Raw genomic sequence first — 22,380 nt, 5'->3', positions numbered from 1 at the left:
CCCCTCCTGGTAACCACTTTACTTTTATCTATGTCCATGAATCATAGTTTTGTATCCCACATAGGTGGGATATATATTTGTCCCTCTTTATTCCTCGGTCTAAACATTTTTGAGCTCCTGCTTGATGTTATTAAATTTTACTTGGCCCTGGCCGGTTGGCTCAGTGGTAGAGCGTCGGCCTGGCGTGCAGGGGACCCGGTTCGATTCCCGGCCAGGGCACATAGGAGAAGCGCCCATTTGCTTCTCCATCCCCCCCTTCCTCTCTGTCTCTCTCTTCCCCTCCTGCAGCCAAGGCTTCATTGGAGCAAAGATGGCCCGGGCGCTGGGAATGGCTCCTTGGCCTCTGCCCCAGGCGCTGGAGTGGCTCTGGTCATGGCAGAGCGACGCCCGGGGGGGGGGGGGGCAGAGCATCGATCGCCCCCTGGTGGGCAGAGCATCGCCCCTGGTGGGCGTGCCGGGTGGATCCCGGTCGGGCGCATGCGGGAGTCTGTCTGACTGTCTCTCCCCGTTTTCAGCTTCAGAGAAAATATTTAAAAATTAAAAAAAAAAAATTTTTACTTAATAAAAGTTGTCCCAGGCCCTAGCCAATGGCTCAGTGGATAGAGCGTTGGCCCAGTGTGTGGATGTCCCAGGTTCAGTTCCCAGTTACCGCACACAGGAGAAGCGACTATCTACTTCCCCCTCCCTCCCTCTCCCCCTTCTCTACTTCTTCCCATCTCACAGTCAGTGGCTCAATTGGTTCAAGCGTAGGCCCAGGTGCTAAGGATAGCTCCTGTTGGAGCACATCAGCCTTAGGTGCTAAAAATAGTTTAGTACTCATGCATTGGCTTCAGATGGGGTTGCCAAATGGATCCTGGTCAGGGCACATGCAGGAATCTGCCTATCTTCCCTCCTCTCACCTAAAAAAAGAAAAAAAAGTCTCAGTTTTCAGTCCTTCCAGCATTGGTTGCTGTCCGTCTCCTTAGCCTTGTCTCAAGTCACTTTCTCCTCTGTTATTTTTAGCCACACTGGCCATTTTCAGTTTCTTACTCTATGTGCATTTCTCTCTCTGGGGACTTTGCACCTAGTATTCTCTTGGCCTATAATGTTTTTTTCCTTCTTGATAAAGTTAATTCTGACTTCAAATGTCTGTGTGCTCAGAAGTTCTTCTTGATCCATCAGACCAGGTCATGTCTTCCTGTTAAACGTTTTGATAACAACAACAAAAAAAGTATGCTTGTGTGATTTTTTTTTGGGGGGGGGGGGGAACAATACCATATTCTATGTCAGTTGGTTTAAGGATATATTTCACTTTGCTGCTGCTTTATTCCACATGAAATACTATGAATAATAAGAGTTTTTTAAAGATATAATTGATTAGCTAGAGTTCATTTTTATTAATATACCCAAAGCTTTTTGTTTTCCCTTTGTTTTCTTTCCTTTCTCAAGCTAATTACTGCAGTGGTGATGAAGAACTGGAAAGAGATTGTTGAGTCTTGTGATCTTAAAAATTGGAGAGAGGCTTTAGCTGCAGTATTGACTTATGCTAAACCTGATGAGTTTTCAGCCCTTTGTGGTAAGAAAACGAGTTTTATATTACGTATGTGGCATTGTATATTGTAAATGAAATGAACAAATATTAAAAATTTTCATAAACCTACCGATCACAAATAAGAAAAATGCTTCTTTCAGAATTATTAACTGTATTCCTTCTCCATATCTAGTCATTATTTTCAATAATACTGTTTAATGATTTTAGTTTCAGACAGACCAGACTTGTAATCTTGCTTCTGCCCCTTACTAGCTATACAACCTAGTCAAAATTACTTCCTAAGCCTTAGTGTATTCTTATGTGAAATGGCACATAATCAGCTCTCACTTAATAAATGTTAGCTTGATAAAATTAATCATTATAATGTGTGAGTAGAAATTATCATTGAAGACCATGACTAAACTGATGGCTGAGGAATAATATTTATAATGTGTAAGAACAAAACATCAGGCTGCTTAGTGAGAAGGAGCAGCAAATTGCTACCTTGAAAACATAAGAATATGAAAGAGAAAAGATATTAACTTTATTATTATGAAAAATTTACAGTAATCCTAGCTATCATTGATGTTTATCCCAAAGTGCCATATTTTAGACTGCTGCTTACAAAAGCAATGATGCAAATATTGTTTCTATTATTTTTTCTAATATAATTGTTAATGCATTCTATAGCTAAGTATAGAATCTTGTGAAGTAGTTCATTATGTACAATGTGTCACACACTTTTATTCATTTGACAAATATTTACTGAGCATTTGCCTGACAGAGTGGTTTTGTTTTGGTTGTGAAGTTTAATGCATACTGCTGAAAATGGGCTGCTCAGGATCTCTTCCTATACAGATTGCCTTGGGTCTAACCTCATTTTGTTTTCCTCTTGATCTGTAGATCTTTTGGGAACCAGGCTTGAAAGGGAAGGTGATAGCCTCCTGCAGACTCAGGCTTGTCTCTGCTATATTTGTGCAGGGAATGTAGAGAAATTAGTTGCATGTTGGACTAAAGCTCAAGATGGAAGCAATCCTTTGTCGCTTCAGGTGAGTATCTTTGAAACATGGTGCTTCCTTTTTAGTTGTCTTTCGCCCTCCTTATAGTCTAGAAATTGATTTTTTCCAGAAGCTCATTGCTTTCACCTCACTAACTTAAATTTTAGAAGTTCTTTTTCTGTTAATTAGGTGTATTTATTGCTTGCTATACTTGGAGGGACAAAGTTTGAGACGATGGACTAGTTAAATGTGGTTGCAACTGTTTTGAGATCAAGATTGATTTGGTGGTTTGTTGGGAGAAGTAGGTGGCAAGAGCAGGAAAACAGCCCTGGCTTTACCTTTTTTTCCCTCGTGCTCCTCTCTCTGCTCCCAATGATCCTATGTGCTTTGGGTACAGAAAGAAGCAATATGAGGTAACAGATGGGAGGCATCCCCAGTACCGGTAGAGAATCTTCATGGTTAAGAGGAAATGGAAGTAAGAGGTCAGTGTAATCCCATGTAAGATATGGACAAGCAAGGAAGTAAAATATTCTTCGTAGGCACTGAGTAATTATATCTTTTTTTTTTCCCCTAATAATTTAATCAGCAGAGTCTCATGATATTTCAGTCTAATTTTTTTTTTTTTCTTTCTGGAAAGCGGTTTTCTCAGTAGGGTTGTTGCTTTAAAGATCACTCTGTTGAAACTGAAAGTTTGGTAGGAAATCACGGTTTTCCTTCTGTGGGCTTCTGAGAGAAAACACACTTGATCCACACTTCTGGATTTGTGCACCTGTGAAGGGCAGGTGGGGGGTAGTCTTGTGCTTTACACCTGAAGCATAGCTCCCCATTGTTGGAAGAATTGCCATTGAAGAGCAGTATGAGAAACTCTGGTTTGAAATAGCAAGTCCATTAGGAGGTCATCACATAGTGGGACTGTTTTTATAATATAGATAGTATGGTGTTTTTACTCGTAGTTTCTCCTACACTGCTGGATCCCAAGTTTCTGCCTTCGGACATCTGCTTATTACTTTCACTTTGGATATTTGCCTGTTTTAGTTTACAGGTGTCTGGCAGTTTAAGGATGTTTAGGGGAAGGTGGTAACCTGTGCCCTATTCATGAGTAAGAGACCTTCTTCCTCCCTTTCAATTACCTAAATGGTGGTCAGCTGTTCTAGACCTTTCTAAAGAGATGATAATAGGTACTATACTTACAGTAAGTTTTAGAAATCTTAGTAACTATTTTTTCCTATTTCTTCTCATATACATCTTGGTATCTTTGTCTTTCTCCTTTACTCTTCTTTCTTTTTCTCATGTAGGATCTGATTGAAAAAGTTGTCATCCTACGAAAAGCTGTTCAACTCACCCAAGCCATGGATACCAATACTGTGGGAGTTCTTTTGGCTGAGAAGATGAGTCAATATGCCAATTTGTTGGCAGCCCAGGGCAGTATTGCTGCAGCCTTGGCTTTTCTTCCTGAAAGCACCAACCAGGTAATTATAACTGGTCATTTTTCTTCTAATATATGAGGGAGTACAGTAGATAGCACTCAGTATTAAACAGAAATGTATAAGTAGGTGGAGTGTTTTGGAGTGCTTGAATTTTTGTCACATGACTACAGGTGAATGTTATGTATGACAGATCATTTTAGTTATACCCAAGCTGTGTCAGAGAGATAGAATGCTCTTGTAGCATGAAAGAGCCCTTTGTATATAGTATTTGAAGAAAATGAATGGAAAAGGACCAACTTTTTGTTTCTTAAGCCAAGTGCTAATTCTGTATATAAGGTCCTTTGTAGGAATCCTCTGTGTTGAAAAGTTATAAAGGTTAATACTTAATCAGACTAATGGGTTATAATTTTGAAATTTCTACAAGTTCCATTCCAGATAATTAGCTAGGAAGTTCATTCTTTATGCCATTTCAGTCTGCTACCATCTGTGGGCAAGTAGATTTTCTAAGTGTTCAAGGCAGAGAGAATTACATTACATTCCTAATTTAGTTTTTTTATTTGGTGTGCAATTAAACTCAGGCGTTTTCATGATATTGGTTTTAATTCAGTTCAATTTCATAAGTAACTGAATATACAGTGATGAATAAAAGTGCCAAGATCCTTTTCCTGAGGGAGTTTCTATACTCAGAATGACTGTAGACAAGTAAACACGGGATGGCAGACGTGCAGAGTGCTGGGACGGAGGCAGCAGTGCTGTGGGAGCAAGGAGGAGGGAACCTGAACCCACAGTGGGTACGGGGCGTCAGGGTGGGCTTTTCACTGACAGGGTATTTATGTCTGTGCTCTGTGTCTGACAAAGCTTAATTTTGAGCCTTGCTACTATTTTCTTTCTATACTTTTTTTTTTTTTCCTTTCAGGGACAGAGAGAGGGATAGATAGGGACAGACAGGAATGGAGAGAGATGAGAAACATCAATCACCAGTTTTTTGTTGCAACACCTTAGTTGTTCATTGATTGCTTTCTCATATCTGCCTTGACCACGGGCCTTCAGCGGACCGAGTAACCCCTTGCTCAAGCCAGCGACCTTGGGTCTAAGCTGGTGAGCTTTTTGCTTAAGCCAGATGAGCCCGCGCTCAAGCTGGCGACCTCGGGGTCTTGAACCTAGGTCCTCTGCATCCCAGACTGATGCTCTATCCACTGCGCCACCGCCTGGTCAGGCCTTTCTATATTTTTTATTGTAAACTTCATTCTGTTTTTATGGATTTTTTTTAGTTAAAATTGTTTTCAGTATTTTGTCTGTTCTAGGGAATTGTCAATATATTTCATTGAGTAAAACCCATCTGTGTCCCAGGACCGTGGAGGTATGACTCTCCAGTTGGTGTGATATACACTCTTACATATAGAGACAGCTCATAGCTTTCTAAATTGTTAATGAGCATATTGGGTAGAGTAGAAACTTAGTCTTTATGATGACTTTGGCTTAATAGTTTTAAATGATTATTTACTTAATAATATTGAGATAAAAGACCCTTTATTTATTTTAAGACTAACTTAATCTAAGACCATTAGATCTTCTAGCCTTAGAACCAAACTCTTTATTTTCATTATCATTTATAACCACATACATTTTCTGTTCATTACCTTTTAGGATTTTCTTTGGACTTCTAAGAACATTCTTTATGTAAATATAATTTTGATGTTATTTTCTCCTATGTATCTCAGTAAACCCTTAGTATTTTCTGGGGAATATGTCCTGAGACTTTGTGATAGTATAGTATATAATTATCCTCCATAAAAGGCAATAAAGAATACCTAAAATGTTTAAATTATATAATTTTTAGAAATATATAATTTTTAAAGATATTAAAATGAATTCTTTTTTTTTCTTTTTTTTATTTTAGAGAGTCAGAGAGACAGATAGATAGGGACAGACAGAGACGGAGAGAGATGAGAAGCATCAGTCATCAGTTTTTTGTTGTGACACCCTAGTTGTTCATTGATTGCTTTCTCTTATGTGCCTTGACCGTGGGCCTTCAGCAGACGGATTAACCCCTTGCTTGAGCCAGTGACCTTGGGTCCAAGCTGGTGAGCTTTTTGCTCAAGCCAGATGAGCCCCTGTTCAAGCTGGCGACCTCGGGGTCTTGAACCTGGGTCCTCCACATCCCAGTCCAATGCTCTGTCCACTGTGCCACCACCTGGTCAGGTTAAAATGAATTCTTGCTGAAACATTTCAACATTGCTCCTTTGTTAGTATAGAACATGTATATAGTCAGCTCATACTGCAGATCTGTATAGTTGTACATCTGTACAAGCATCTTTAAGTTTGACATCTTACTCTTTTATTTCAAACATCTATTTAAATAAGTTTAATCTCTTTCTCAGATTGCCATTTTTCTTTCATTACTATCTTTAGCAGTTGATTTTCTTTTGGGGCCTTTTTTCCTGGCAAAGAAACAAAATTGTATTTTTTAGCTTCTTTTGTGATTTTGAGTGTTACTCAACTATGTACAAGCAAACAACAAAAGAGCAGGGATGAGAAGTGACAATGCATGCTACGTGTAGTGGGCATAATTCAAATTACTGCCTCAGTTAAATTATAAGTTATACTATCAATTGTGGGCCTTTGGTGTCAATCTTCAGTATTGGAAACCATGATATCAAAGTCTGTCATGCCAAAGTCTGTTGTGGAATACACAGCATACAATATGAATGATCAAGCTTACTTTAGGAAAATCAACATGGCCTGACCAGGCAGTGGTGCATTGAATAGAGTGTCAGCCTAGGATGTTAAGGACCCAGGTTTGAAACCCCATGGTTGCCAGCTGGAGTGCAGGCTCATCTGGCTTGAGCATGAGCTCAATAGCTTGAGCACAGGGTTGCCGGTTTGAGCATGAGATCATAGACATGATCCCATGGTCGCTTGCTTGAACCCAAGGTCACTGGCTTGAGCAAGGGGTCAGTAACTCAGCTGGAGCCCCTTCTGCAGTCAAGCACATATGAGAAAGCAATCAATGAATAAACTAAAGTGCCTCAACGAAGAATTGATGCTTCTCATCTCTTTCCCTTCTTGTTTGTCTGTCCCCCACCCCCCTATCTCTCTCTCTCTCTCTCTCTCTCTCTCTCTCTCTCTCTCTCTCTCGGTAAAAAAAATGAAAAGGAAAATCAACATGCTGTCATACATTTAGGCGAACTCTAACCATTTGTATTGTTTTCTTCCGTTACGTTTTATAGCCTAATATTGTCCAGCTTCGTGACAGACTTTGTAGAGCACAAGGAGAGCCTGTACCAGTTCAGGAGTCACCTAAAGTACCTTATGAGAGGCAGCAGCTGCCCAAGGGCAGGCCTGGACCAATTGCCGGCCACATGCAGATGCCAAGAGTTGCGACTCAACAATATTATCCCCATGTGAGTGATATGTCTAGGTTGAGTAGGAACTTGTATGTATTTCTGTTCCAGTTAGTGGTTTTAGTTTGTTGTATAAGAGACTTTATCTACTATGATGAAACTAGACAACATATTATTTTAATAGTTACACTTTTTATACTCTTCAAAGTGGTATTTAAAATTTGCTTTTAAAAATTATCCCTTTAATCTAGTCTAATAGATATTTTAGATATAAGTGTAAGCTCTCTAGGGGGTTTTCTATGTCTTCATCACTCAGACTTTCCTTACAATGTACATGTTCTTGAAACTTCTATAATTTGATTTATCTAACAAACTATAAGTAAAGTGGTGGCAACAATTTTGTGGTTAATTTTATAAAATATTTTTAGAAAGTAGTTTGTTTTATTTTTTTAGTATTCTTTTCTGAATCACTGGTATAGGTTTAGTGTGTCTCTCTGTATCAGCATGCTAAAGAGCATTGAGAACACATACACTTTGGGGACAACTTGTATATTAGAGAGAAGTGAGTTTATGAAGTTGTAGGCCACTGGGAGTGTAAAGATGATTAAATATCTTCATTAATTTATTTATTAAATTAAAATTACCGAATGTTTAGTGGCATAAAATGTGGCTGTTGCTGTCTTTTATTATTTCATATAGAGACTTACATTTCTAGACTATCAGATAACCTTCATGTTCTTAAAGGAAAAGTATGTTTTCATAAGTAATAAATGGTCTTGTTTGGAAACAGAGTTCACAAATACTGTGCCCATTTTAAAATAGAACAAATTACTGATGGAATTGACAGGGTCTTTCTTGCATTTTATTGTAGCAAAGTAAATATAAAGTCATGAAAAACTAAAAAAAATCAAGTCATGTTTTTTGGTCTATTGTACCTTTGATTAATACTTATAGATAACATTTGAATAATAATATAATAACTATGTAGAATAATCTCTGTTTTAACAGTTTTGTTTTTTCATTCATTTGACAAATATTTATTAAGAGCATACTGTGACTGTCTGTCTTTATTTTCTGCCTGTTAGGGTACATTGGTAAACAGAACTCCACTCTCGTGGAGATTAAGCTAGACTTGGAAAGTCGATGGCATAGGTAGGCAAATCTGGTGATGGCTAGGCAAAGTGAGAGGTTGGAGGAGTCAAGCAACCAACCAGAGTTTTAAAACTTCGAGCTTAAATTTTTCCGCATTGTGTGGCTAATTAATTGGCAGTTTAGGAGGAAGACTCCCAAGCACTGTGAGTTGGGCCACACTGTTTCTCAGGATACTGAAGTGGTCAGGCATTCTCTCCACTGGGAGGACAGAGTATTTACTCTTTACGTCCTTGCCTTTATTTGTCTTTCTGGGAAAATAGAAACATCAAAAGACTTTTGCTTTACTTTGACTTAGCAGTCTCATGCTTTAAAAAAAGAAAGACAAATTCAGCCATAAATTAAGCAGTGATTTTCCTTATTAAAGCTTGTGCTATACTGAATGAGGACATTTTATGGTTTTAAAAGAATGTGTACAGGCAGGAATAAAAGCATGAAAGGGAGACCTGATTTGTAGAAGTCCTTCTTCCACTTCGACCAGCACATCTTTGCTATTTAAAAAAATATTTTTTTAACTTTTATTGGGGTAACATTGATTAATAAAATTATACAGGTTCTGGATATACAGTTTTACATCATCTGTATGTTGCATATATTGCATTGTGTGTTCACCACCCCAAGTCTCCCTCCATCACCGCCTATCCCTCTTCTACCTTCCTCCGCCCCTCCCCCTTCACATCTTTGCTATTACTTGTTTATATATTGGCATGTCTACAAAGATTTACTTGACAAAAAAGATTTTGATGACTTTAAAAAAGTGAAGACCTCTGGCCTGACCTGTGGTGATGCAGTGGATCAAGCATTGATCTGGAATGCTGAGGTTGCCGGTTCGAAACCCTGGGCTTGCCTGGTCAAGGCACATATGCTTTGAATTGATGCTTCCTGCTTCTCCCCTCTCTCTTTCTCTCTCTCTCTCTCTGTCTCCTCTCTAAAAATGGAATAAATAAAGTCTTTTTTAAAAAAAAAGTGAAGACCTCTGGACTCCAGGGTAAGCAACATGGTATAGTAGTGTAGCAGGCACTGGCCTGGGAATTGGGAGACCTGGAATCAGGCCTAGATCCTCCACCAGTGAGTTGTATGGACCTCAGCATTTCATTTCTGTGGGCCATGGTTTCTCAATGGTAAAGAGTGGGAATTAGACTGGTTGTTCTTTAATAATCTCTGTATGACTCTAAGCCTCATATGGGACTAACTTTATTTTTGTAGCTCTAATTTGTAATCTAGAAAAGGGAACTTATAGCAATATGTTCACAGAACTAATTATAGCATGAATATTAATGCTTCAAAATACCTTAACTCAGTTACCTTTTTTTTCTCCAAATATCTTCTTTCCTTTCCTACTTACAGGACCTAGCTTTCCCCCCTTATTATTGACACTTGAATGACATTGTTCTTTGTGCTTTGATTTAGGCTTTCATACTGTTTTTCTGCTGCCTTCCTCCTTTTGTTTTATTGTGAATGTGTTTTTCTTTTGGAATCCCAGCTACAATGAAAGCAATTGCCTGACTGACACTAACGGGCTGTTTTGCTGCACTTAAATGTTTCACTTTGCATATGGCTGTTAATGCCTTTTGGGGTTTCTTTTTCTTCTTTAACATTTTCATTTTTTATTTTCTGTGATTGGTGTTTCTTTGTTCAATTCAGGTTAGAACTGCCCCTACTGTCACTACCTGGAGTAACAAAACTCCTACCGCCCTTCCCAGCCATCCACCTGCAGCCTCTCCCTCTGACACACAGGTATATCCTTCATTATTCCTCTCTGAGCAGAGTTCTGCTCACCTAAATATATATATATAGTTATATATTCTCTACCCCTGTTCTTAAGTTCTCCTTCCCCAACTCTCTGTCTGCTTATTGCATTTGAATGCTTTTAGGATGCAAGAAGCAGTAGTTAGCACAATTAATCTATTCTTCTTATCTCTCTCTCATACCTTTACAGTTCTAAATTGACTTGAGCAAGAAAAACATCAACCAAGGTTCTAACAATGGTTTCAATCTGATTTCACTGGAGATGTCCTTTTCTCTTCCCCCCCTTTTTTTGAGCATTACAAAAATTGAAGAGAAGCAGCCTTCCCTTGTGACATTTATACTTACATTTTCAAAGAGTGGAATAGTGGATGGAATTTAGTAGAGATGGAAAATCCTGGTGACTTATAAATATTATCGGCACTATTTTATGAGGCTATTGGCATCTGTAGCATTCATTACAGTTATTACTTTGAACTTGTCTGATCTTTAAATCATTCAGAATATATCGTTCAGAAAATGTGCACTGAAGAAGACAGAATGTGCAAAATGCAATGTTTCTTACACAATAAAGTTTTTTTTTTAATAGAATTCCATTTCAGAGATTATAAATCTATCAGGTAAGGTTCTTGGTTCCAAATGTAATCCTCTTTTTACCATATTTTCATTTCCTAGGGAGAAAATCCTCCACCTCCAGGTTTCTTGATGCATGGAAATGTTAACCCCAATGTTGCTGCAGCTCAGCTTTCCCCATCTCCAGGTCACATGCACACCCAGGTACCACCTTATCCACAGCCGCAGCGTAAGTATTGTGACCCCGAAGTCCTTTCACAGCAGCATGTCTTATCTAATATAGTAACTATTTACTTTGAAGCTCCAAAGCCATGATCAAATCAATTTTAACAAGTAAAGCAAGAGCCAGTGTATATAGGGCCCAAATCATTGCTATAGAGCAGTGGTAGTCAACCTGGTCCCTACCGCCCACTAGTGGGCATTCCAGCTTTCATGGTGGGCGGTAGCGGAGCAACCAAAGTATAAATGAAAAGATAGATTTAACTATAGTAAGTTGTTTTATAAAGATGTATTCTGCCAAACTTAGCGAAAATCCGACATAAAGTACTTGGTAAGTAATTATTATATGCTTTAACTTGCTGTAACTCTGCTTTATACATTTCATAAAGTAAAGTTACTTCCCTACTTTATAAATCACCATTACTGTGGAACCGGTGGGCGGTTAGAGAATTTTACTACTAACAGAGATACAAAAGTGGGCAGTAGGTATAAAAAGGTTGACTACCCCTGGGAGAGAGAAATCTGTCTTCCCTAGGGAGCACCTCAAATCAACCTGCTAGCAAACAGCTCCTGTCAGTCCATTCAGAACACTTGGCTCCTGGTTACTCAGCCTTTACTGAGACCTATTAGAGTCAATCATTCCATGATTTGGTATAAAAAAAATAGAATTCTAGCCTGACCTGTGGTGGCGCAGTGGATAAAGCATTGACCTGGAAATGCTGAAGTCGCTGGTTCAAAATCCTGGGCTTGTTTGGTCAAGGCACAAATGGGAGTTGATGCTTCCAGCTCCTCCCCCCTTCTCTCTCTCTCTCTCTCTCTCTCTGTCTCTCTCCCCCCTCCTTCTCTCTGTCCTCTCTAAAAATGAATAAATAAATAAAAAAAGTAGAATTCTAGAAATTTTTTGGTATATATTCTTTTCCTTTGGACAAGATGATACAAACCATTTTTTTGAAAAATGGATCCAGGGATATTTGTTTTTTGTTATTTTGCACTTATTTTTTTTTAAATAGGCTTTTTTAAGAACAGTTATTTTATTTTAAGATTTTCTTTCTTTTTTATTCTTTTTTTTTCCAAGTAAGAGGAGGGGAGATAGACAACTCCCACATGCGCCCCAACGGGGATCTAGCAACCACCAACAACCCCCATTGGGGGCCAATGCTCTGCCCATCTGGGGCCATGGTTGTAATCGAGCTGTTTTTAGCACCTGAGATGGAGACTCCACGGAGCCATCCTCAGCGCCCAGGGCTGATTTGCTCCAACCAGTCGAGCTATGGCAGCAAGAGGGAGAGAGGGACGGAAGGAGGGGGAGAGAGAGAGAGAGAGAGAGAAGGTGGAAGGATGAGAAGCAGATGGTTGCTTCTCCTGTGTGCTCTGACCAGGAGTCAAACCTGAGATATCCACACGCTAGGCCAATGCTCTACCACTGAGCAAACCAGCCAGGGCAAGATTGTATTTCTTGATTTTAGAGAGGGAAGGAGAGAGGGAGGGAGCAAGAAGCTTCAACTCGTAGTTGCTTCACTTTAGTTATTCATTGATTGCTTCTCATATGTGCCTTGACCAGGCAAGCCCCAGGTTTTAAACTGGCAACCTCAGTGTCCTGGGTCAACATTATCAACTGCACCACCACAGGTCAGGCTAGAACAGTTTTATGTTGACAGCAAAATTGAATGGGAAGTACAGAAAGTTTCATTGTACCATCTGCCCCCACACAAACCTACCCCATTATTGACATCTTGCACCATGGCTGTGCACATCATAGTCATCCAGAGTCTGTACTTTAGAGTTCATTCTGGGTGTTGTACATCTGTGAATTTTGACAAACGTATAATAATGATATATATCCACTATTAGCTTTTGGTTTTGTTTTCCGAAAATAAATATTTGCACTATGTTAAATAGGGCTAAATATTGCCACTATTTTAAAATTTAAATGAAGAGCAAAAAGAAAAATATTAAAGGGGAAAATTATGATAAAACAACTATTAGAAAAACAAGAGGCCCATTACCTAACCTACTAAGAACTAATCTTAATGAACATATTCTGTGCTAAAGTGGATGTTCTTACATAACATGAATACAGATTTGATACAACTCTTCACTCAAGTGTTCAATGTGAAAGTGCTGTCTTCAGAGTAGAACCAAGTACAGTTTGGGTCACTCTGTAGAGGTTCATACCTACCCTGGTCGTGTAGAATGTGGGGGTATTAAGATCTCGAATCTGAGTTCAGGTCATTACATTAAAATATTAGTTGGCTGCTCGATCACTTACTAACCAATTACGTATAGTATATGAAATATTATATAGTAACTATTTGCCAGAGGTCGTAAGAGCTGATAATTAATTTGGAACTGTACTCAAACTCAGAATTTGAATAGCTGATGATTTTACTAAAATGTTGGAGCCTGTCCTGTGGTTGTGCAGTGAATAAAGTGTCGACCTGGAATGAGGAGGTCGCCGGTTCGAAATCCTGGGCTTGCCTGCTCAAGGCACATATGGGAGAAGGAGAGAGGTAGGGAGCAAGAAGCCTCAACTCGTAGTTGCTTCACTTTAGTTATTCATTGATTCATTGTTGATGCTTCCTGCTGCTCCGCCCCTTTTCTCTCGAAAAAATAAAATTTAAATTGAAAAAAATGTAGAAGATTTCAGTTACAATAGTACTCATGCTATAATTCTTAACACATTGCAGACAGATCACGAGAATTCTCATGTTTTCTAAGGCTTGTGGCCAGTCACGAGAATTCTCGGCTTTTCATTGTTGTCATTTAGAGAGAAACAGTGTAATGGAAAACACATTTGCTGAAGTTAAAAATTACAAAAGGAATTAAAAGTGATTAGTCTTTTGTCATTAGTAATAATAATAACGTATCTGGCCACTGGGTAAAGCTAGCAATAAAATTACTGGTCCGCAGTGTACTAAGGTGGGGGATATTTTGTATTGCCACCAAATTCCATATAACATTTTTTTTTGTATTTTTCTGAAGTTGGAAATGGGGAGGCAGTCAGACAGACTCCCACATGCGCCCGACTGGGATCCGCCCGGCACGCCCACCAGGGGGCGATGCTCTGCCCATCTGGGGCGTTGCTCTGTTGCAACCAGAGCCATTCTAGCGCCTGAGGCAGAGACCACAGAGCCATCCTTAACCCCCCGGGCCAACTTCGCTCCAATGGAGCCTTGGCTGCGGGAGGGGAAGAGAGAGACAGAGAGGAAGGAGAGGGGGAGGGGTGGAGAAGCAAACGGGCGCTTCTCCTGTGTGCCCTGGCCAGGAATCGAACCCGGGACTCCTGCATGCCAGGCCAATGCTCTACCGCTGAGCCAACCAGCCAGGGCCAAATTTATTTTACTTTTTAAATTTAACTTTTCAATTACAGTTGATATACAATATTATATTAGTTTCAGGTATGTAACATAGTGATTAGACATTTATATACCTTATGAAATGATCTCCCTGGAAAGTCTAGTATAGAAAAGGATCAGTCTTGTAGTTCTTGGGTCAGATGTTTCAGAGGTTATCATAGCCCATAGCAGTCTTGAGAAGTCAGGTTTCAAATATGGGATCTAATGACTTTAGTATATTTAGAACATCTGAGCTATCAAAAGCATACCATCTTATTAAGTGTTCATATTTGGTTATAACTGATTATTAAAATAAGAATGATAAAAAAACAATTTCCATAGAATGAGATAACTTTGTTGGTTTTCTGTTGCTGTCTGAATAAACTTGTAACTAATGAAAATTTCTGTTTCTTCTTGGTGTAGCTTATCAACCAGCCCCGCAGTATTCCTTCGGAACAGGGGGGTCAGCAACGTATCGACCTCAGCAGCCTGTTGCTCCTTCTACTTCAAACGCTTACCCTAACACCCCTTACATATCTCCTGCTCCTTCCTATTCTGGGCAGTCTCAGCTGTATGCAGCACAGCACCCGGTCTCCCCAGCCACCTCCAGCCCCACTGCTTCTTTCCCTCCGCCCCCTTCCTCCGGAGCCTCCTTCCAGCATGGTGGACCGGGAGCTCCCCCGTCTTCAGCTTATGCACTGCCTCCTGGAACAACAGGTACACTGCCTGCTGCCAGTGAGCTGCCTGCGTCCCAAAGAACAGGTCTGAGCTTAAGAGGGATTTGGTTTGGCTCCTTCCTGTATTTTTTCATGAACACATGGGTGGATGGAGGGGACTTACTTCTAACTATTTGTATACTGGATAAAATAAGATGTTGATTAAATTTTTACAGTAAATTCTAAAACTATTTCTAAAATAGTAATTCTCCCATAATGAACTTTAGTTGCTAAATGAGGAAAACTTTAGAGATTCAAAAGGGAAGAAGTGTACAGTCTACATTGAATTTCAAGTGAGTGCTAAGAGATGAATTGGCAACATAAGTGGTGGTTGGAACCAGATTTACCTGACACCAGTCTTTTTTACTGGAGCAGAACTATGCTCTGTGTTCTTAGTGAGAAGTTTTCAATTTTTAAAATTATTGGTGCCTTAAACTCAGTCATGGAGGTCAAACAGTACAGAGTCTTAGTGAGGTTGTACAAATTTTATAATTGTTTATTTGTAAAGGTGAGGAGATGAGCGTATCTAGGGAAAAGGTGAGAGAACACAGTGGCGGAGCACAGACACGGCAGAGCGTCCTCGCAAGGCAGCGCACCTGCGCTCCACTGCGGCATCTCTGCCCGCAAACGTGGGGCATTTCTAGGCCTTTCCTTTTTTTTGATCTAGTAGTGTAGTTGTGCCTGAATTTTCCTAATTAAAATTATAATTTAAAATTATTTTTATAGTGAAATACATATTTTAATAATTTTTTTCTCACATTACAGCTAGAGCATTATGTTAATTTTATGGATAGATTATATGATATGATTTTCATTTTTAGATAGTAAAAGGTGCTTCAAAAACATGTGCTATAAAAAGAGGTTAGTGAATCAGGGTTAGGAACCACTAGCACGGTGGTTAAGAATACAGGCTTTGAAGTTAGACCCTCTGGGTCTGTATCTCAGCTTCATTACTTTCTAGTTATGTGCCCTTGAGTAAGTTACCTAACTCCTTTAAGCCTCAGTTTCCTTGAATTAATAATAGTACCTACTCATAGGCTTATGAAGAGAATTGAATTCTCTTATTCATTAATACATCAAAAGCATTTAGGGACAGTGACTGCAAAATTAGTAGAGATTACACAAAACCTCATTCAGAATTAGAGTTCTTTATATTTTGGTGTTTGAAAATAGTTTCTCTTTCAGATTATAACTGATGGTTTTGAACTAGCGGATCAACTAGCCTTACTTTACTATTAATACTGAGGTTGCTCCTGGGGAATCCAGCATATATTTTTCTCATTTTATGTGCTAAGCAGTAGCTTTAATTATTGAAAACATTTATTAAAAAATACAATTTCTAAGGAAAATTTCTTTCTAATAAAGTCTTATGGATCCAGAATTATACACATATCTCCTCCTCTCTTCTTTAATAGATAATGTTAAAGTCCAAAGTACCAAAAATCACATACATTCACACATTATATGCATCATCTTTTACTGCACAAATAAAATTTCTAGAATTTTCAACACTTCAATAGATTGATATTTAGCGACAAGTGCTAATTCAGTTGTCAAGTTTTAAAAAATTACCTTTTAAAACTGGGTGAGTGAAGACAGTGTCAACGTTGTTTCAGTGAATAGTTAGTTGGGTAGTAGAGTTGGTGAGTAAGAGATGGATGTGAGTAATCCCCACTTAAAAGGTCATGCAGGGAAGTGAATTATCATTTATTGAATGTGTATTGGACAGATAACAACACTTGACAAGTATTTTCTTACTTAATTCTCAAAGCCATGAGAAATAGGAATAATTTTTTTTTTAAAAATTGACACAAGGAAACGAGTTTTCTAAGAGTTATATTATGTTCCCATGGTTGCACTGTGACAACCTCCAAGTTGAGATACAAACCCAGGTCTCTCAAGTCTTCAAAGCCGTGTTCATTATCCCCCCCCCCCCCCACATAGTCTAGTCCTAATGTGATAGAAATAGCTATCAGTCAGAATTAGAACATTTAGCAACACTGTTTGAGGCATTTGTTACTTTATTATCTAAGTTAAATATTTGCATGGGTATCATTTTCTTCTTAATTAAGCAAAAATGCATTTGGCCCTGAGATAAAGTCTTTGCTTATATACAAAGTAACAGAATGTTCTAACCTGGCTGAAGAACAGAGCGACTGAAGAAGAAACAGCCAAACAGGCTTTTTCAGTATTCAGCATGCACTAAGCTAGCTGCTTTCTTACCTCTTGCATGTTAATAGTCTCCTATATTTTAGTGAACAGTTATACAGCTTATCGTAATTTATTTTTTGGTTTTCTAAATTTTTTTGCTTAGGTTATATAAATGATTGTTACTGAAAACACTATCTTTGTTCTAATGGTGTCTTAGATCATATTATGGTTCCCTACAGGATTTAGGAATTCTGCTTATCAGGTGGATAATTCTTGACAGAACTAGGATTTTCAAGCCCTCTCTGACTGTTAGTAAACCACAAAGTAATGTGCCCAAACTCAGAGAAACTAATATTACAATCAAAACAATATTCATTCAGTAAATTTTTTTTTAAAGCAAAGGAGAGAGGGACAGACAGATAGGAAGGTAGAGAGATGAGAAGCATCAACTCATAGTTGCAGTTCTTTAGTTGTTCATTGATTGCTTTCTCATATGTGCCTTGACCGGGGGGGGGGGGGGGCCACAGCAGAGTGAGTGACCCCTTGCTCAAGCCAGTGATCTTGGGCTTCCAGCCAGTGACCTCTGGGCTCAAGCGAGCGACCATGAGATCATGTCTATGATCCCATGCTCAAGCCACGACTCTGTTCTCAAGCTGGTGAGCCTGCACTCAAGCTGGCGACCTTGGGATTTCGAACTTTGGTCCTCTGTGTCCGAGGTTGACATTATCCACTGTGCCACCACCTGATCAGGCTCATTCAGTAAATTCTTAATGTGTGTCTCTTCAGTCTGTAATCACAATTATTCTGGGCAGAGGTGAGAAGGTAGAAAGAGACAGTGCATGTCTAGTAAACAGCACCTAGCTCTGTCAGAAGTTAGAACATAAAATCTGTATGTGGGCCAGATTTTAGAAAGCCTTAAAATGCCTGAACAAGAATTTTATACTTCTTATGGTAAGAAGAAAAGTTCTAATGAAGGAGTTTGAACTGCTCACAGGCATGGTTGAATTGGTACTTGATGGAAGCTAATCTGAAGGTTTCCTACAAAATAGACTGTGGGCAGCATGGCAGACTCAGAGGTGAGGACAATAGGCTCTCTCCCAGTTCTAGTGTGGTGTGCTACAGTCTGCGCCGGGACAGTGCGGTATTGGGCCAGTGCTGGCAGTACGGGAGGCAGGAAGAGTGCCCTGGGTGACTGCTGAGGATGAATAGGATACTGCCTGTCACATTATTTAAAACCCTGGTTTAATGTGTGTTTGTTACTAAAGGTGAGCTCTTTCAAATATGAAGGCCTTAGAATTTTACTCAAAAATTATTTTCTGATAAAATGACCTTCAAGCTATTATGAAACTATCTTTGAGTAAACATTGATTTTGTTAAACAATAGAAAACTCAATCTAGGTATATAGTCCTGTGTTTCCTCACATAGAAGATCTTGAAGGGGCATGCATGCAATGAATAAATAATATTGCATATTTTCATAAAATAGTATTCTGAAATTTTTTAAATTTTTCAAAAATATTTCTTAGTCAAATTAGAAGGACCTGGTTTTAACCTTTTCTTTTTGTTTTGTTTTTGAAAATTGTTTTATGTCAATGTGAACGACCTCAGAGATTCATGTCTAAATTATAATTTTTAATTTTGTCACCTTTTTTTTAAAATGTGATATGCTAGGCATACAGGGGAAAGAGGATGTATATTGTTGACAAGGGTGCTCTATTTCCTTCATCTCAAATTATCTTGTAGTCAAAGTCTACATACCATCAGAGCTAATATTTTGTGCATCCACTAAAAAATATCTTAGCCAGTACATATGTAGGTCCTTTCATTATGTCGTTGCGAGAATACTTAAGAAGGTTCCCAGTGAGAAATAGGATTCCAGTAAGGATGGTATGCAACTCCACCCCTATATGTAAGACCAAGTAGCTCCCTCTTTCTTCTAAAGACCTGTGCAGGACTCATCCCCGCCCTAACATGGATAAGGGTCTGCACTATTCAATGACATGCCATATTCATTTTTTAAATTAATTTTCCCTTGTTTTTATTTATTTTTCACTATAGGATTTTGAAAGATTCTAAATAATATAAAGAATAAAATTAAAATTAGCTGTAATTCTACCACCCAAATATAACCACTAATTTAGGTTTATTTATTCCATACATATACATATATTTGTATGTATACATTTAATAAAAAATTTTAATGTTAAAATATAGATAACATAATTTACTATTTTAATTTTGTATGGGTGAGAGAGAGAGATAGGAAGGGAGAGAAAGAAGGGAAGGAGAGAGAGATGAGAAGCATCAACTCATAGTTGCATCACTTTAGGTGTTCATTGATGGCTTCTCATATGTGCCTTGACTGGGCCAGGGAAGCCCAAGCTGAGCCAGTGACCCTCTGCTCAAGCCATCGACCTTGGGATTGTGTTGGTAATTCCGTGCTCAAGCTAGCGACCCTGTGGTCGAGCTGCCGAGGCTGTGCTCAAGCCCGCTACCTCAGGGTTTTGAACCTGGGACCTCCGCATCCCAGGTCGATGCTCTATCCACTGCACCACCACTAGTCAGGCACTACTTTAATCATTTTTAAGGGTTTGGTAACATTAAGTACATTCACATTGTTGTTCAACTATCAGCACTATCTCCAAAACTTCTTTGTCACCCCATAGTGAAATTGTAACTCCACTCTCCCCCCAGCTTCTGTCTCTGAATGGACTACTCTATGTACTTCATATAAGTAGAAGCATACAGTATTTGCCTTAATACTGAATAATATTCCATTTATGTATATATCACATTTTGTTTCTCCATTTATTGTCACGTGGGCATTTTGGTTATTGTAAATAATGCTGGTGTGAACATGGGTATATAAATATCTGTTCAATTCCTTGCTTTCAGTTCTTTTGGCCATATAACCAGAAGTGAAATTGCTAGATAAAATAATAATTCAATGTTTAATTTTTTGAGGAACTTAATACTGTTTTCTATTGCGGCTGTACCATTTTACATTCCTACCAGTAGTGCATAAAGGTTCTGATTTCTGTACATTCGCATCAACACTTGTTTTCTGGTTTTAGATTTTTTTTAAAGCCATTTTAATGGGTGTGAAGTAGTATCTCATTGTATGCATGTATATTTATACACTTAAGAACAAAACACATACCCAGACACATAATTTTACATCTTATTTTTCTAAATATTATATACCAGGAATCCTCTCTTTTTTGCCCTTTAAAGTCATGTCATGTTTTGAAAAGTATGGAAGAGATTTATCCCTATTCTTTACTTTTTGAAAGAGTAAAAGATTATCTCTTTACACTTTTATAAGAAATTGTATTCCAGCCTGACCAGGTGGTGGTGCAGTGCATAGAGCGTTGGACTGGGACATGGAGGATCCAGGTTCGAAACCCCAAGGTCGCCAGCTTGAGCCCAAGGTCACTGGCTTGAGCAAGGGGTCACTCGCTCTGCTGTAGCCCCCCAGTCAAGGCACATTTGAGAAAGCAATCACTGAACAAGTAAGGAGCTGCAACAAAGAATTAATTCTCCTAATCTCACTCCCTTCCTGTCTGTCTGTCCTTATCTGTCCCTCTCTCTGATTCTCTGTGTCTATAAAGAAAAAGAAATTATGTTCCAGATTAGATAATGCTGTGTTGATATTTTGCATGTTGACTGTGAGTATCATTGTGCACATCCATAGTGAACCTCCATAATACTGTCTTCTCTAGATATTCATGTTCTTCATGTAGCTTGCTTTACCTGATGTTGCTGTTAAAGTGTCTCTCTATAAAGTAGAGGTCAATTTAATTGGTTTTAAAAAATGATATTTAAACAATGTGAAAACATAAAAGCACAAAGATTGAGAAGGGTTAAAATGATAGCGAAACAAAACTGCGCTTTTAAATTGGTAAGAAATTTGAACAAGGATTATCTGGGCTGTAATAAAACATGCCTAATGTATTTCATGGTTAGGAGGAGACAGGCATATATCTGGGGAGGAACTTTCATTATTGTACAACTGTTAAATTCTATTCAACAGAAACTCTCCTGCCCCTCAAGTTGTGCGGGCTAGCCAACTAGCTTGTATGTTCCTTTTACCAAAGGGCCATATGAAATTGCTCCATAAACTTTTTTGTGCTACTCATAGTTTGTAAAATCAGGATACCTTTTCAGGTTTTGAGAGCCAGGGCTTAAGTCACTTCCATGAGAGGTTAGAGGAAAAACTGCTTCCATCTTCTGCTCTTGCCTTTCTTCTTCCACAAGAGAGGAGAAGGGCTTGTGGTTGGAACTACTTCTTGAAAAGAAAGGTCAAGGCCAAGGTATTTTCAGTGCCTTTAGGTTTGTAATTAGCCCCCCCCCCCCCCCCCCCCCCCCCCCCCCCCCCCCCCCCCCGACCCCCGGCAGCCTAGAAGCTGAAGTTTGGTGTAGAGAATGTATCAACAGTTGCAAATCAGGTCAGTCCTCACAGCGCACACATGAATCCCAGGGGTTTATTAATGACAGTGCTGTGAGGTCATATCTTATAGGGGGAGTTAGGGTATAGTCATCATTTAAGGCAAAAATAGGAAGTCACTTACGATCAATAACCTTTGATCACTCCTTTCTTCAGTTAAGCCCCTGGTGAAGAAGTTGCTTTGTTTAGGAGCCATATTGGATTAGCAGAACATCTCTTCATAAACTCCACACAGTGAGGGTTCAAGCTATGGGATTACCTCTCCCACTTTACAATTTTTCTGAGGCTCAGACTGAATTGAACTCACTAGTAAATTTCTATATTCTTTTGGTTCCTCTCCCCAAGTGGAGAAAGTTGAATTCTCATAAGTTATATTATAAGGTGCATATGATGTACCTCCACTGCATGCTTGTGTGTGTGTGTGTGTGTGTGTGTGTGTGTGTGTGTGTGTGTGTGTGACAGACAGATGGAGGGACAGATAGAGACAGACAGACAGGAACAATTTAGTTGTTCATTGATTGCTTTCTCATGTGTGCCTTGACCTGGGGACTACTGCAGAGCGAGTGACCCCTTGCTCAAGCCAGCGACCTTGGGCTCGAACCAGTGACCTTGGGCTTCAAGCCAGCGACCTTTGGGCTCAAGCCAGTGACCCTGTGCTCAAGCTGGTGAGCCCACGCTCAAGCCAGATGAACCAGCGCTTACAAGCCAGCGACCTCAGGGTTTCGAACCTGCATCCTCTACATGCCAGTTTGATGCTCTATCCAC

General features: G+C 39.1%; 1 protein-coding gene across 23 annotated transcripts in view; it reads left to right on the top strand.

The window, feature by feature from the left end:
* Positions 1–22,380, top strand: part of SEC31A (SEC31 homolog A, COPII coat complex component) — a 92,759-nt gene that overhangs the window by 56,071 nt on the left and 14,308 nt on the right. For 12 of the 23 annotated variants that reach the window (XM_066385449.1, XM_066385456.1, XM_066385453.1 and 9 more), the window contains 7 exons: positions 1,429–1,555; positions 2,414–2,559; positions 3,804–3,977; positions 7,166–7,339; positions 10,073–10,165; positions 10,850–10,976; positions 14,725–15,063. In XM_066385449.1, the coding sequence (XP_066241546.1) occupies positions 1,429–1,555; positions 2,414–2,559; positions 3,804–3,977; positions 7,166–7,339; positions 10,073–10,165; positions 10,850–10,976; positions 14,725–15,063 (1,180 nt within the window). The remainder of the gene's footprint in view (positions 1–1,428; positions 1,556–2,413; positions 2,560–3,803; positions 3,978–7,165; positions 7,340–10,072; positions 10,166–10,849; positions 10,977–14,724; positions 15,064–22,380) is intronic. The other 11 variants (XM_066385460.1, XM_066385458.1, XM_066385457.1 and 8 more) reach the window with 5 other exon arrangements.

This window comes from Saccopteryx leptura, chromosome 5 (assembly GCF_036850995.1).
Source record: "Saccopteryx leptura isolate mSacLep1 chromosome 5, mSacLep1_pri_phased_curated, whole genome shotgun sequence".
In the NCBI taxonomy this organism is placed as follows: Eukaryota; Metazoa; Chordata; class Mammalia; order Chiroptera; family Emballonuridae; genus Saccopteryx; species Saccopteryx leptura.
This window is presented reverse-complemented; position numbering and strand designations above follow the sequence as displayed.